General features: G+C 49.5%; 1 protein-coding gene across 1 annotated transcript; it reads right to left on the bottom strand.

The window, feature by feature from the left end:
- Positions 1–1,413: 1,413 nt before the first annotated feature.
- ADORA3 (adenosine A3 receptor) lies at positions 1,414–3,341 on the bottom strand. Its single transcript, XM_009077586.1, has 2 exons — positions 2,992–3,341; positions 1,414–2,011 (listed from the first exon to the last, which is right to left on the bottom strand). The coding sequence occupies exons 1-2, from the start codon at positions 3,339–3,341 to the stop codon at positions 1,414–1,416; spliced, it is 948 nt and encodes a 315-aa protein (XP_009075834.1).
- Positions 3,342–14,845: the final 11,504 nt, after the last annotated feature.

Below are 14,845 nucleotides of genomic sequence, written 5' to 3'. Positions count from 1 at the left end.
CTTGGAGTAACCTGGGCTGGTGGAAGGAATGTGGTGCAGCATTGCTCTCTCTTTCCTCACTTTATCAACAGCACATCAGCAAAGTTCTACCAAACTTGTGCCCTTTAGGTGAGGGGTGTGTTTCTGCTGAAAGCAATCGGTTCCATCAATGATCATGAGAGATCTTGTACCAAATTCTCATGTACTTGTGCAGTGACTTCCTTTGGCCTGGTTATTCATAGACTTGAACTGTGCAACAGGGCAGAGCTTTGGCCTGTGACAAGGGTTACATCAGATAAGGGCTGAGATGTCTGATCTCAGCTAAAGCAGCAGATGCCAAAGTTTCCTAAGATAAATAACAACTAGGCACTCCCTTTTATGCTTTCTCTAGACTACTTTTATTATTTAAAGATAGGGGGAAAAGAAAATAGGTCATTAAAGGCCGATTTTTAGTTTGACCCATGTTTCCTAAAAACAGATTGTGCTGTGGGTGCATGGGTCCAGAGAAGAGCAACGAGGCTGGGGAAGGGACTGGAGCACAAGTGCCATGAGGAGAGGCTGAGGGAGCTGGGGGTGTTCAGCCTGGAGAAGAGGAGGCTCAGGGGAGACCTTAGCACCCTCTGCAACTCCCTGACAGGAGGTTGGAGTCAGGTGGGGGTTGGTCTCTTCTCCCAGGCAACCAGCAGCAGGACAAGAGGGCACAGACTCAAGCTCTGCCAGGGGAGGGTTAGGTTGGATATTGGGAAGAGATTTTTTAAGGAGAGAGTGCTCAGGCATTGGAATATGCTGCCCAAGGAGGTGGTGGATTCACCATCCCTGGAGGTTTTCAAGCTGAGACTGGATGTGGTACTTTGTCTAGTAACCACAGTAGGACTTGACTTGATGATCTTGAAGGTCTTTTCCAACCTGGTTGATTCTATGATTCTATGCAATATCTGCTGCAACTTCTGTGCCATCCTAGGCAGGACTGACCAAAACTGAGGAGATTTCCTGCAGGTTCTGGGGTCTTTTATTGTCATGGGAGACCAGCAGGCTGAATGAACACAAGATCCATCTACTGTTTATTATTGTTCACAGAAATGTGACAACATTGGCTGCAGCACATGTTGCCCAGACTCAAGGTTAGTCTGAACAGACAGAGAAGACAAAGGGTGTAAGAACAGCCAGGGAGGATGTGAATTGTTGAATTGCCAACAGCAAAGAACACATCTATCCCATTTTCCAGTGGACACAACCAATCCTTAGGTAACAAATACCCCCAAAAAACCAACACTAGACAGAATTTCCATCTGTGTTTTGAAATGATATAATACAAAGACATATATTTACACAGAACTTTAGAGGAACCTTCAGACCTACAGGTTGTTACCTTTTCCTTAACAAAGCCAAGTGGCTTATCAATACCTGGTACCTGTTGTTAGGTTCTGTCTGTGTTCAGGACTGTTGGTCTGTTGTTTGCTCTGTAAGAGCTGGGTCTGGTTTTCTGCACAGGATATAGGTCCTTAAAATTAAAAGGTAGGTGTTTTTGAACTTCTTTATCTTGCAAGCATAGACAATGGGATTCATGGCAGAATTGGCATGGGATAACAGGATGCCCATGTACATCAGAAAGGGAGGGATCTGAGCCTCAGGGTAGAAATAGGAAACACAGTTTATAATGCATAGAGGTAACCAGGATATTGCAAACAGGAAGAGAACAAGTGCAAGAGACTTGGCTGTTTTGAACTCCTGTCCATAAAAAACTCCAGCCCCTCTCACACTGCCTTGGCTCAGCTTGGTCCTGATGATGTGAAAGATTTCAGCATACAGAGCACACATGATGAGCAGAGGGATGAGGGTCCATGTGAAGAAGCCAAAATACACCATGTAATCCATCCTCATCACCGAGATGAATCGACACTGGAGGAAGTCAGAGTTTCTTGGTGCTGAATTGTTCCAGCCAAACATGGGGACAAGCCCTACCAGCAGGGACAGAGACCAGCACAGCCCCAGTGCCCACCAAACTCTTCTCTCTGTAGTGATGATTTTATATCTGTTGGGAAGAAAACCCAAGTGGTGTTAAACAGGAATGCTTCAAACAGTTATGGATCATTTCAAGACCTCTCATGTTGGAATGCTACAGGCTCATGGGCAAAGAATGGAGCATTAACATTTTTTTGGGGGAAACCAAACCTTATCTTGAGACAGGTCCCAACTTTTAATTTATAACAGTTGTTGTGCAGTGCCCATGAGAACTTAACTTACTTAACTTCCCCTCTTTATAACTTGATGTGTTCATCTACTTTATTTCTTGTTTCACTATGAGCTTAGTGCTCCTCTTGCCAAGATATTGTTTTGCTGCTATTGCCCTGTCTTATTTTTTGGGTGTACCTTACTCTTTATATTTGGTTTATGCCATTTGTAGGGCTAAACTTTTCTTTCATTCCTCAGTTTCATAGGTCCTTTCTCATGAAAATAAGATTATTTTTTTTTGCTTGAGGTTATGCTTTGCATTTCTAGCTTATGTACTTATCCATTCAAACATCAGAAGTGAATGATTTTTGGCCCTGGCCCATGGTTGGGACTAGATGATCTATTAGGTCCATTCCAACCCCTAAGAATTCTATGATTCTATGAACCTTTACTAAGTCTGTTACTGATTTGTATTTTCAACAAACACTAAAGGGAATTTGATACAAATAGCCACAGAAACCCAAAGAAATCTATAGTATGCTCAGCATCCTGTGCATTTAAAACAGCTGAAGAATTCAACACCTTGACCACAGACTCATCATGTGGCTAAGTTCTGATCAGCAGTGACAACCCACGTGAGCATCTCTGGGGTCTGTGCTGTGCTAACTGCACCACAGTTGGTTCCAGGGCTGATAGACACAGATGTGTCCTCAGTGCACAAACATCCAATGAAAGGAATTACGTGTTAAAAAACGGGCAATTTGAGGAGGAGAGAGGAGGTGACACCTGTAGGGCACAGGTTGGGCATGGTGGAGGAGCCTGTGGTGGTGCAGAGCTCACCTGGTTGGCAGCTTCACTCGCAGGTACCTGTCGATGGCAATGGCCAGGAGGGAGAGGATGGAGGCCGTGGTGAAAATCACCATGAGGCAGCACATGAAGAGGCAGGAGTAGAAGTGCACCCTGACACCCAAGCTCACCACGATGGCCAAGGGCATGACGAGGATGCCCACGGCGATATCAGCCAGCGCCAGCGACACGATGAAGTACAGCGTCGTGCTCTGGAACGTGGAGTTCAGCTTCACCACCCAGATCACCAGGATGTTGCCCAAAGTGGCCAACAAAGCCACCAAGCACTCGGTGCCGATGTAGATCCCATCCAGGCTGGTCAGGGCCAGGCTGTTGTTGGGCATGGTTTGCTGCTGGAGGTGCTCCCACCCTGGCTCGAGGGGCAGAGGAGGAGCACAGGCATCGATGGTGTCTCTGTGTGGGATTTCTCTTCAGTGTCTGGTGCTCAGTTGTTCCAGTGACTCTCTGGCGTGCAAACCTCCTCCAGCATTTCACATCCTCAGCCCTTGGGCAGTGATTCAGGTGTTGCCTTCCCACAGAGCCACAACTACCTCAGTGTCCAGGAATTGTTCCCCTCTCTGGAGACATCTCCTGCAGCTCACAGCATCCTATCAACAGCCTTGTGTTAGCAAAGTGCTTTGGAGTAAAGCTATTTTGAAAGGAAAAAGGGGAAAAGCTTCCCCAAGCTTCTCACCAGCAAGTTGCAAGCAAATACTTGAAGTGCTTCCTCTTCCAAGGCAGTTTTAGAAGTGCAGAAACGTCAGCTAAAGTTGACTGCAAAGTTGACACTTATCACTGTAGATAATCACTCTGCAGACACTATAGGAAATGAGGCAGCTCAGGGGGATGTTGAAGGATATCGTGTTAAATTCCAGTCCTGGATTTAAGTCAGGGTGTCCCATTCCAGCTCAGGCTGTGACATGGCTGGAAAAATGCTTTTACTTGGACCTTTCTTTCTCAGCCTGACAAGAACTCTCCTAACACAGGTGATGTTTGAAGTGAGAGCCTTTTGTTTCTGCTAGAAATCAGTATGATCACCACATTGTGTTCAGAGAGTGCCAAACTCTCCTGTGCTCTGCCTATGGAAGCTGGAGAAACTGAGGGAAGGTGTGGGAAGTGGCAGGGAGAGGATGTGAAAGCTGTGGTCTGCGGGGGAGCCTGGCAGAGCGTGGTGCCTGCTCCTCAGCGTGGTCTGCAGTCAAAAAGCTGTTCCCATTTTGCATGGAGCTGAGGAGAGAGGCAAACATGAGCTCACTGACATGAGCTGCAGGGTGACCTGGCTCCTGAGCAAGTAGAAATGGATGTTCTCTAGGAAGGAGCAAGTAAATGATTAGGAGGATGGTGTAAGGAAGTCCTAAACAACCATGGGTGGAATTTGGTTTCCCAGACACCGAGTCTCTGTCTCTGCCACCCAACTTTCTGGCAAAACTGAGGATGGGGAAGTGAAGTCAGCCTCAGAGGAGACAGAGCTGGAAATAAATGAGACTTCTTTTTTCTCTGCAGTCAGAAAAGTTGGGCAAATTCTGCTTCCTTGAAATCAATGTTCTTCTTGCTCCGTGACTGGAGGTGTTTTCATAGAATTAGGGCTGGGAACATGGTGAGCTGTGTGTAGACAGACCCAGCCTGAAACTGAACTTGGCTGTGCTGGTTTTTTAATCAAATCTGCTATTGATGGGTACAGGAGATAACTCCTAAGAGAGGCTGAGGTGGCCTGAAGGTCACAGCTGGGCTGGATGATGTGAGGCTTTTGTGAGCTGGAGGAGTTACTCCTCTGGGCAGTACCTGGGAAGGAGTGAGCAATGGGTGCTCTGGGCAGAATTGGGAAATATCTGTGCCCTCCTGGCTGCCAGCCAGGCTTGGGTAAGAGTGTTCCCTGCTTCCTGTGCTCACTGTGCATCTCTCTTGACCACAGCCACCAGCTTCCCTTTTCTGTCGGTGTCCCCAGAGCTGCAGCCAGAGACTCTGTAAAGCTGAGTTATAAGAGCTTCAACAGCACCTCCTCCTCCCCTGCCCTGTGCCTGCTGTGACCACAGCTCCTGAGAGCAAGATCCTGGTCCTGTGTGGGACCTCAGGGAGCAGCTTGTGGAACAGAGGATAAAGAAAAGTGTTCTCCCTCCGTTTCCTTTTCCTCACACAAATCCAGCTGAGTGTCCTCAGGTTTGCCCTCTCCCCCTTCTTTGTGATAGGGGAAGAGATGGGATAGCTCAAGACGTGTGCAGGTTGGTAAGTGGGCAAAAATCTGAATGAGGGGCTGAATTTCAGGCTGATGAGGGGGGAGCTGCCTTCAGGCCTGGCTGTGGAGGGATTAAAAAAAAGAGAATTCAGTGCAGTGTTCCTTAATTTTGGATGTAACCAGCCTCAGGTGTCCACAATGTCAGTAGGCAGCCTGGATGTGATGTGTATGGGGATGGAGTCTGTTGTGGTGGTGGCTGAGGAACTGGTTGGGTGGTCACATCCAGAGGGTAGTGGTGAATAGCTCATTGTCCTGATGGACCTTGGTGATAAGTGGTGTCCCTTTGGGGTCTGTGCTGGGACCAGTGTTATTTAATGTCTTCATCAAAGGGGTTGAGTGCTGGACAGGGGAGAGAAAACATAACAAAAGCCTCATGGGTCAAGGTAAGGACAGAGAGAGGTCACTTGGCCATTACCATCATGGGTAAAGCAGACTCAATGTGGGGAAAAATTAATTACCAATCAAATCAGAGCAGGATAACGAGAAACAAAGCCAAACTGTAAAAGCAGAGCCTGGCTGCTGGCAGCAGTGTTTAATCTCAGGAGGCTCTGACCTGGCCCGTGGGGCAGCAGCACCCACTGGTGGAAAAGTGCTTTGGAACAGGAGGGATTGAGCAGCCTCTGTGCAAGGAGGTGTTTGCACAGAGATTGTTTGTAAGATTTAACAGCATTGGATCTGCAGCTGCTTTCCCGTGGGGACAGTGTCTGAGGGTGATGCCACTGCACCCAAGCTGAGCTGCACCTGCCCTGGCTGGGGCTGAATCTGGGTGTTTCTGCCCAGCACTCCCTGTTCCCACCAGGTTCCTGCTGGGGAAGGCACAAGGTGCACTGATATTCTTCAGATGCTTCCTCCACCAAGCAGCATCTGTTTCCTGTCCTAAATATGAAATAACCAGAGTGTTGGGCTGCTGTGACTCCTCTGTCACCAAACCTGTGCCCTTCTCCTGGCCCACCACAGCTTTCCCCCAGCTCAGGGATGCTCTGGAGTGCTGCAGGTGCTGCATCCCTCCTTGTGGACCTGCATCCTTCTTCCTTGGGCACTTAGCTCTTCTCCCACTGCCCTCTTTCTGCCCCACTTTCAGGAAAACACTGGGCTGGAGGGTTTTTTTACAGCTTGCAAAGTGATTAAACCCTCCCTGCACAGAGGAGCCAAGTGGGGCCAGAACGTGGGATCAGGGAACGTTTTAGTGTGGAAATCAGCTCTGCCCTCCCCTTCTTGCTGGTTATTTACAGGCATCCAAGGCCAGATCCCCAGTGAAGGGCTCCCTCCTCTGCTTCTCCACCAAAGAGCTCTCCATAAGCATGGACTGTGCTCCTGCTGGGAGGCTTAGGGAAACATATGGCCAAGCTCAGGGCAGAGAGTGTACATCAGTCTAAGAACCCTCTGCTTATTGTGTGTGCATGTGACATAAATACACACTGCCATGATAGATAATCCCTCTGCCAGTTGTGTCACTGTGGTTGGAGTATTTGGATGCCTTCACTGCCACATACAGCAATATTTTTTTCATAGAAATGAGAGCAGGTTGCCCTGTGCAGGTTGATAAAACAGCAGGGAGGGACTGGGAGGAAGAAGGATCAGGCTTGGCTGCATGAGGGTCCAGGATTCATTTCTCCATTCCTTCATGTATCAGGTGAGCATCAGCCATAGAGCAGAGGCAGAATCTGCTCTGGACAAGTGGGAGGATGATGCTGAGGTGGATGATATAGTCTTCTTCATCTCCTGTGTTCATGGATGGCCCTGGGAAATTCAGGATCCACCAGCCCACCCTGGTCACCCAGGACAGCTCTGTCCTTCCCCCGTGGCTGTGTTGCTGTTGAGAGCTCCCAGCTCTAGTTCAGAGCTGTGACCAGACATGCAGGTGTGACCCAGGCTGAGGTGGAGGAAAGAACCAGACCCTACTTTGCTCCCCACCACCTTTTACTTCCATTGCTACCATCTCTCCCATCCCCTGCTCTGCCAGCCCAGGAGAACCTCAGCCCTGGCTTTGCTGCCACCCAAACCTGCCTGTGAGCAGCTGCAGCTGGAGTAAGGTTGTGAGCCAGCAATTTAAGGCTTTGGTTTGGATTAGGATTCAAAGGTGTATTTTTAGAGCATGTTATTTAGCTGAGGCTGTGGTGCCTGCGGAGAAGGCGGCGAGAGGAGGAGCTCAGGTTGGTTGGGATGAGAGCTGGAGACTCCCAGAGATGTGGTAGTGAGATGGGGTTAAACAGCCTTTCAGATCCTGGTCCCTGAGCCCTTGATGGTTTTGCCATTTAAAGGCTCTAAGTCAGCTCACTCGGTTCTTGGATGGCTCCAGCGAAAAGCTTCCAGCTATTCCCCAAGGATCCTCCTACATCCTGGTGAGATAAGGATCAGGAAGGGAAGGTCTCTCTGCAATCTCAGCTGCGGGCTTTGAGCACAGATTCCCTTTTCACTTTGGGGGTGGAAGGGAGGAGAACAAATTTGCTAGAAAAAAGAGAATTATTTCGAAGTGACACACAGTAAAAAAAAAAACCAAACAACTATCCCACAACAATGATCTTATCGTGTGAGTCAACAACAGCCACGGCTGCCTTTGTTCTGGTGGGGCTGTAAAACACTTCCAGGGAGGAGAAGTCAACCTCCCTGCCCAGTCCAGCACCTTGTTGTAGCCTCAGGGGTCTTGGACACGCCCCAAGCCTGTGCTCACATGGTGTTGGGTGCTCTGACCACAGCTGCCCTCATTGCTTTGAGCCATCAGCACACCACACCTCATTCCTCTTCCCTTACATCCCAGCAGCTTCTGCTCTTATGCCAGGAGGTGGTGGAAAAAGGGGTGGTTCTTTTTCTGGACTTTAAAATTTAATGTTTACCTTATAGGAAAAAAAATAAAAAAGCAGCAACTCATAAACCAAGAGGTGGTGAGTGCTGTCCTGGCTCATCCCTCCCTGGGAAGGAAGTGAAAGCAGAGCAGAGAGAGGATGTGAATGTGGAGCAGCATCACATCTGCTGTGACAGAGAGTGAGTGTGGTCAGAGCCAGAATAAGAGGCTGAAGCATTGGTGGCCAATGTCATGTCACTCTGTGCCTCAGTTTCCCCATCCATGGGAAGAGGAGAGCCGATCTGGTCTTGACAGAGCTGGGAAGGGCTGGGCAGAACCAGAGCCCTTTTGGTTTTCCTCTGAAACTGCCTATTTGGGCATCATTTCACCTGTCCCTGCATACTGGAGGCACAGAGATGTTAGAAAACTGCTGTCAGTGTTTCTCACAGATGGGAAAACCTGAACAAGCCTCTCCCCTGGCACACACACAGCTGTGCTCAAAGGCAAAAGTTCACTGTCCTCAGAATCCAGATCTGGTTCCAAAGATGATTTCAACCACTGTCAAGAGCAAATTGTCAGAGGAGAATCAGATCTGGAAAGCTCTTCTTCCCTTCCACATCCCGTTCCCTGGGCTTGAACTCTGCTGGAAATCGGATTCTCCTGGTGACTCACCAGTGTGTTTGGAACAGCCAGAAAAGGTGTAAGTGCCTTTTTCTGCTGTCTGCTCTCCAGTGCAGCAGCAGGACAGAGCCACGGCCTTGGCTGGTCCTGAGTGTTATTTAAGGCAGAGCAGCACAGCCAAGGGAGTGTGTGGAATGCTGAGCTGGGTCAGCACTGTGGTGGCTGTGGAGCTGGCAGATGGTGCTGTGAGATGTGTGTGGTGGTGGATGGACATCCCATGGACCCCCCCTGACCCTCAGCACCACTGCTCCAACCCTGCAGCCCATGGCACACATGACCACAGCCCATGGCACAGCCTTAGCTCATGGTCTCATAGGAAAGATCAGGGTGGTAATAAACACAGTCAATGCCATGAGGACCATGGCTAACCTGCATCACTGGCATTCCCTTGGTGTTCTAAATCCTGGCAGACAGCAATGTGTGGCACGTGTAGTGACCTTGGCACTGCTGGCAGATACAGCCCATGCCTCCTCCTCCTCACTGCCTGGCACTGCACGTGGGAGTGGCACAACCAGCATCACTCTAGAGGGCACTGAGTACATACCAACAACCTCCAGGTGGCAGGAAATGTGGCCCCAAACTCTTCTGGCTGAGCAGGGAGATGTGTGTGGGTTTCACCTCTCTGAGCTCTGCCAGCTCCTGCCCTGCTGCTGCAGGAAGAGCTTCACTCCTTTTAAGTCCAGGGGCCTGGTAAGGCTCCCACAGCAGCTGCCTCCTTGTATGGGGATGGCATCCCTTCCCAGGATGGCATTCCCTTCCCAGGAGGCTGCTCACCACAGGCTGCTCTCCGTGGGCACAGCCAGACATGCAGCTGCCCCACGAGATGCTGCTCCAGGATTGAAACCTGCCAGAAAACAGCAAGAACCAGTGTGATACTTAAGCTCCTGATGTGGTTTTTTCCTGGCTGGATTATGTGGCTTTGGATCCTAAACCTCCCGAAACCTGGGAGTGAGTGTCTGTGTTTGCTCTTCTGGCTCAGCTCGTTGGGGAGTGTAGGAGGGAGATGGGGCTGTCAAACCAGTATGGCTCGGTGGGTTTGCCCTGCAGATGGCTGGGACACAGTGGCTGCAGCTTTCAAACAGCTCCTGCTTGTCAGCCCCTGGAATTCCAGGTACAAACAGGGCAGGAATGAAGGGATGGGGGCTTGGGCAAATGGTATATTACATAGAATTTTAGGGGGTGGGATGGAGCTTAGAGAACATCCAGTGCCAACCCACTGCCCTGGGCAGGGACACCTCCCACCAGAACAGGTTGCTTAAGGCTTTATCCAGACTGGAATAAAACATTGCCAGGGTTGGGGCAGCCACAGCCTCCCTGGGCAACCTGTGCCAGTGTCTCACCACCCTCACAGGGAAAACCTCTTCCTAAGATCTAACCTAAATTTCTCCTCCTTCAATTTGAACATTTTCCCCTTGTCCTATCACTGCAGTTCATGACATTTGCATGTCTTCAATTAATTGTGTCATAATTGGAGTTTTTTGCAGCTTTCTCTGGCTGTAGCTGTGGAGTGGGTGATGTTGCAGCCAGGGCAGAACAGCTGACACAGGACCCTGTGTGATGCCAACTCTACTCCTGCACGTGGCAATGATCTTACCCAGCCTGGGGGAGCAGAAATTCCTCCTGGTTATCCAATTCTCCTGGCTCCAGACTGTTCCTTTCTCTCAAGGTACTGTGAGTGGACCATGTCCTGCTGTGTTTTCCCTGCTGACTTGGGAAATGCAGCTTTTTGGAATATTGGTTCCTGGAGCTGCTTCTCTGACTTGTTGCAGAGCATAGAGAGGCATCATGCAGTGGGAAACAGCAGTTTTGAGCAGTCACCTGCTGTGTGTCACTGGAAATCACCTCAGGTTCTGTTCAAGCCTTCCTGCTTGGCTCTTCTAAGCTCCTGGCAGGTGGCATTGGAGCCAGGATCCCTCTGGAGCTCCATGCTGCCACACACCCACCACTGCCACAGACTCTTCTGCACAGCACACAACCCTCCATCCTCACTCTTCATTAGAGATTGTTTGAAAAATCCCATAAAAATAGCATGAAATAAATCCTGGGGAGATGAAAGGGAGGGCTGAGCTGGCAGGAGGTTCTTTAAAGAGGCTCTATTTACACAACTTGTCTGGCTGACAGGAGAGAAACTGTTTTGACATTTCATCAACTCTTCCGGTGATAATTTTGCATCTAAGCATGGCAGAGCTGGGGAGGGAGGGCAGGATGGGGTGAAATGCCACAGCCAAGGCCCTGAGGGAATCTCAAGTGAAATGCCACAGCCAAGGCCCTGAGGTCTCTTCTCAGCTTCTTGTTGGGGAATCTCAGGGAGGCTTCAGGAATCTTGTGGAGGCTTTGGGAATCTTGGGGAAGTTTGGGGAATCTTGGGGAGGCTTTGAGAATCTTGTAGGGGCTTCAGGAATCTTGGAGAGGCTTCAAGACTGTTGTAGAGGTTTGGAATTCAGGAATTCAGGCAGGTGATAGATGACAGCCTCTTCCATCTAGTGTCAAACCTCAGGCCTGGCCCTTTGGTGTCATTGGAAATCCCATTAGCACCTTGGGAATAGCCCTGCTGGCTCCTCTGCCCTGGCTGCATTTCAAGTTAGACAATTATTCTCAGCCTCTGCAAACTCTCTGTGTACTTGACCAGAGTTCACCCTCCCTCTTGCCCTGTTCTGTGCCCACTGATGCCATGGGATGGATGGGGAGAGTGAAAGGATCAAGCTCCAGTGTGTGAAGATCAATGATGTTCATTGGGTCAGAGGAGGTTTAGGCTTTAGGGAAAGGAAAGGTTCTTCCCCCAGAGGTGTTTGGGCACTGGAACAGGTTTAGGTTGGATATCAGGAGAAGGTTCTTCCCCCAGAGGTGTTTGGGCACTGAACATCTCCCCAGGGCAGTGGTCACAGCCCCAAGCCTGACAGAGCTCTAGGAGTGTTTGGACAACACTCTCAGGCACAGGGTGAGATTGTTGGGGTGTTCTGCCCAAGAGTTGGATTTTGATATCTTAGTGGGTCCCTTCCAGCTCAGGATATTCCATGATTCTATGAATATCTTGTTATAATTTATTTATGAAACATGACTCATTCTCTGACTGTCATTCATGGATGAATTCATCATTGTCAGCACAACTCCTTGTGGGGGGAAGCTTATATTTCCTCTAGATGTCTTTTAAGTGCTTTTTTCCTGCCTTTATTTCCCTAATCAAAGCAAGATCTTATTTATAGTACTGCCATTTCTGTCTGGGTAAGCCCAGAGTGGCCCCAATGGCTTAACAGGATTTATTTACTCCAGATTTACATGGGTGTAATGAACAGAGGGATTTGGTCCTGTGGCCACAGTAATCCTCCCGGGGGTGGAAGCAGAGGCTTTCCCCTGAGAAACAGCAACTTCAAATGAACAAGTGAATCCCCACAGGCCCTTTTGAAGAGAGAAGGAGCTGATGGCTCCAAAGCAGAGAGGTGAGTGGTCTCACTGCACTGGGTGTTCACAGAGCTGGTGCTCCCACATCCCCAATCCCCTGTGGTGATCCCACACAAAATTCCACAGCTTGCTGGGACCTTCACCCTGCAGTCTGCAGGGAAATTCAGTCCTGTTTGGCAATGCAACACGTTGCTGGATCTCAGAAGAAGAATCTCTCAGAATGAGAGAGGCTCAGTGCCCATCTCACCCAACCACACAGCAACAGTCTCCCTGGACAGAGAGCAAAGGGCAGTGACAAAGGTGCTGGGGAGGAAGGAAGGAAAGTCTTTGGGTCTTTACTTGATCAAAGATTCCACTCCAAACAAACTGTTTTCCAGGGATTTGTCCTGAGAGGTGCCTGGAGCCTCTCTGGGAGCAGCCTCAGCCAACAGGAAGATGAACTGGAGGCAGCCAGACCAGCAGGGTCCAGGTTTACCAGGGAAGCTCTTTAGGAAGGAAACATTGTTTATACCTTTTTATTTTTAATGTGTGTATATTTGGACCCAGCTTTTTCCATGATAGATGGCAGAAATCAAGGCTTCTTTTGTTCTACAGTTAACTCAGAGATGTCCTTTGGTTCCTTTTGGAGGCAAAAAAAAAAGGGGGGATTTATTTTTCTTGACCATTTCTTTGCAGCAAAACATACACATCTCTCATTAGAAAACTCAGCTTTGCTAGTGACACTCTTTGCCAAGATTTCTGGCCTGATTTGGGGGGAAATAGGTTATTCTTAAGAACTTGCTCTAAGTTTTGGAGCTTCATACTGATGTATCTGGAGTTTGCCCCTAAGATATGTCAGCGCTGGAGGAATCACAACACACTTACTCTGCAGTGGAAAGGAATTTAAACTGAGCCTGTTGCTGGCTAAATAATAACACAGCACTTGTTACTGGCCTGAGAATGAGATTTAGTACCTATTTTGTGCAGTTTTACAGCCCTTCAGAGCCCCAGCAGGAGCTGTGAGGTGATGGGATGGGAGTATTTCTGGGAGATTGGGTGGCACAACCATTACAGTTTGTGTTGAAGAAGAAATATGGGAAATGCATGTCTGAAAGGACAGAGATAAAGTGTTATTGTCTCCATCTCCTCAGCCCCTCATGATTCCCCATCAAACATGTGGGGATGAAACTGCTGAGTTGGGCTGTGCTCATTTGGCAGATGGGAAATGGAACTGTGTTTATTCCATGTGGGGATGGAGCAGGGAGAGCCCATGAGCCTGGCCAGGACTGTGAGCAGGGCACAGGAGCTAAGAGCTCCAAGATCATAGAATCACAGAATCATTTAGGTTGAAAAAGACCTTCAAGATCATCAAGTCCATCCTTTGACCTGTCACCACCTTGTCAACTAGACCAGAGCACTAAGTGCTAAGTCATTTCTTGAACTAGATATAGATACAGATACAGATAGAGATATTAAACTGCCATTATCAGGTAGCAGGATGGAGCCAGGCAGTGTGGGGCTTGCATCACCCCAGTCCCAGATGTGAGCACATCTCTCAAGCTGCTCCTCATCCCCAAACCCCAGTGCTTGGCTCCAGGGCAGAAACCAGAGCAGACAGACCCATCTCCAACCCCTGCCCTGCTGCACACCAACAGGTGTCTGAGTTCCTTATCTCATCAAGTTTAATTTGTGGAGGAAATCCTGTCCCCTTTGCCTGGCTGGCCTGGGCATGGCCTCATGCCATGCTCTGCAGTCATTAAGGCAGGAAGGATCTCCAGGGCAGCCCTGTTTTTGTGGCCAAGGGTCCCTGGCAGATGGTTCTGCATGGGGATCAATCCCAGCATTGCAGGTTCCTGGTTACTCAAGGCAAACACTGTGCTGAGCTCTGACAAATGGGCAATTTATGTATGGTGAGGATGGTGATGGAACACTCACTGCTCTGTAAGACGTGGGAGAGATGAGCCTGAGGGAGCAGCACTCTCCTAGCCTCAGGGTGATGCAGTTTGCTGCTGGCACCACTCACTGGCTCATGGCCCAAGGAAAACATCCCTCCCAGCCCTTCTGGCAGCACATGGACCCATCAGCACAGAGTCAACGTGGATATGGCTCTGCATTGCCATCCCACTGTGCTGCCTTTGGGAAGGACCTGCTCCATCCCTGTGTGCCAGCTCTACCTGCTGTCAGCTTGTCTGTGGTCAAACAAGCAGGAAACTCCCTTCTCCTCCTCCTCCTCACTGGCACAGAGGCTGTGGGGTTAGGACCACAGGTTATGTCACCAGTGCTGGGGGAATACTGGCTGGGTTTGGAGGGGAAACTGCTCCAAACTAGAGGATCCAGGCCCAAACCTTCCTGCTGTCCTCCCTGTGTGCTGTCCTTGCCACCAGCCATCAGGCAGAGCATCAGAGATGTGACAGGGTGATGGACAGGCAGCACAGAGGTTTGCACTGTGGGGATTCACAGGTCACAGCACAAGTCACCACACACAGAGGTGATGTGGTGACACTGGAAGAACCACTCTGAGAGCATTTCTTAGCAACAGCAAGATATTAGTCATTTATTCTGCAGCAAACCTCAGTGGAAAAACCCTGTGTGTGAGCTGCCAGGGCACCTGCCAGTGGGAAGGCTCCTGGGGAAGGAGCAGGAGTGACCAAACCCTGGCAGAGCCAGCATTGAGGAGCTGCTGCTGTCCCAGTGGCATCAAGGCAGAGGCAGCAGCGTGCCTGGAAGATCCCAGCTGGAAAACAGGGAGCATGGAGAGCACATCTCTGGTTCTG

Source organism: Acanthisitta chloris, unplaced genomic scaffold (genome assembly GCF_000695815.1).
Source record: "Acanthisitta chloris isolate BGI_N310 unplaced genomic scaffold, ASM69581v1 scaffold22986, whole genome shotgun sequence".
NCBI classification, from domain to species: domain Eukaryota; kingdom Metazoa; phylum Chordata; class Aves; order Passeriformes; family Acanthisittidae; genus Acanthisitta; species Acanthisitta chloris.
The sequence above is the reverse complement of the archived record's forward strand: the minus strand, read 5'-3'. Positions and strand labels throughout refer to the sequence as shown.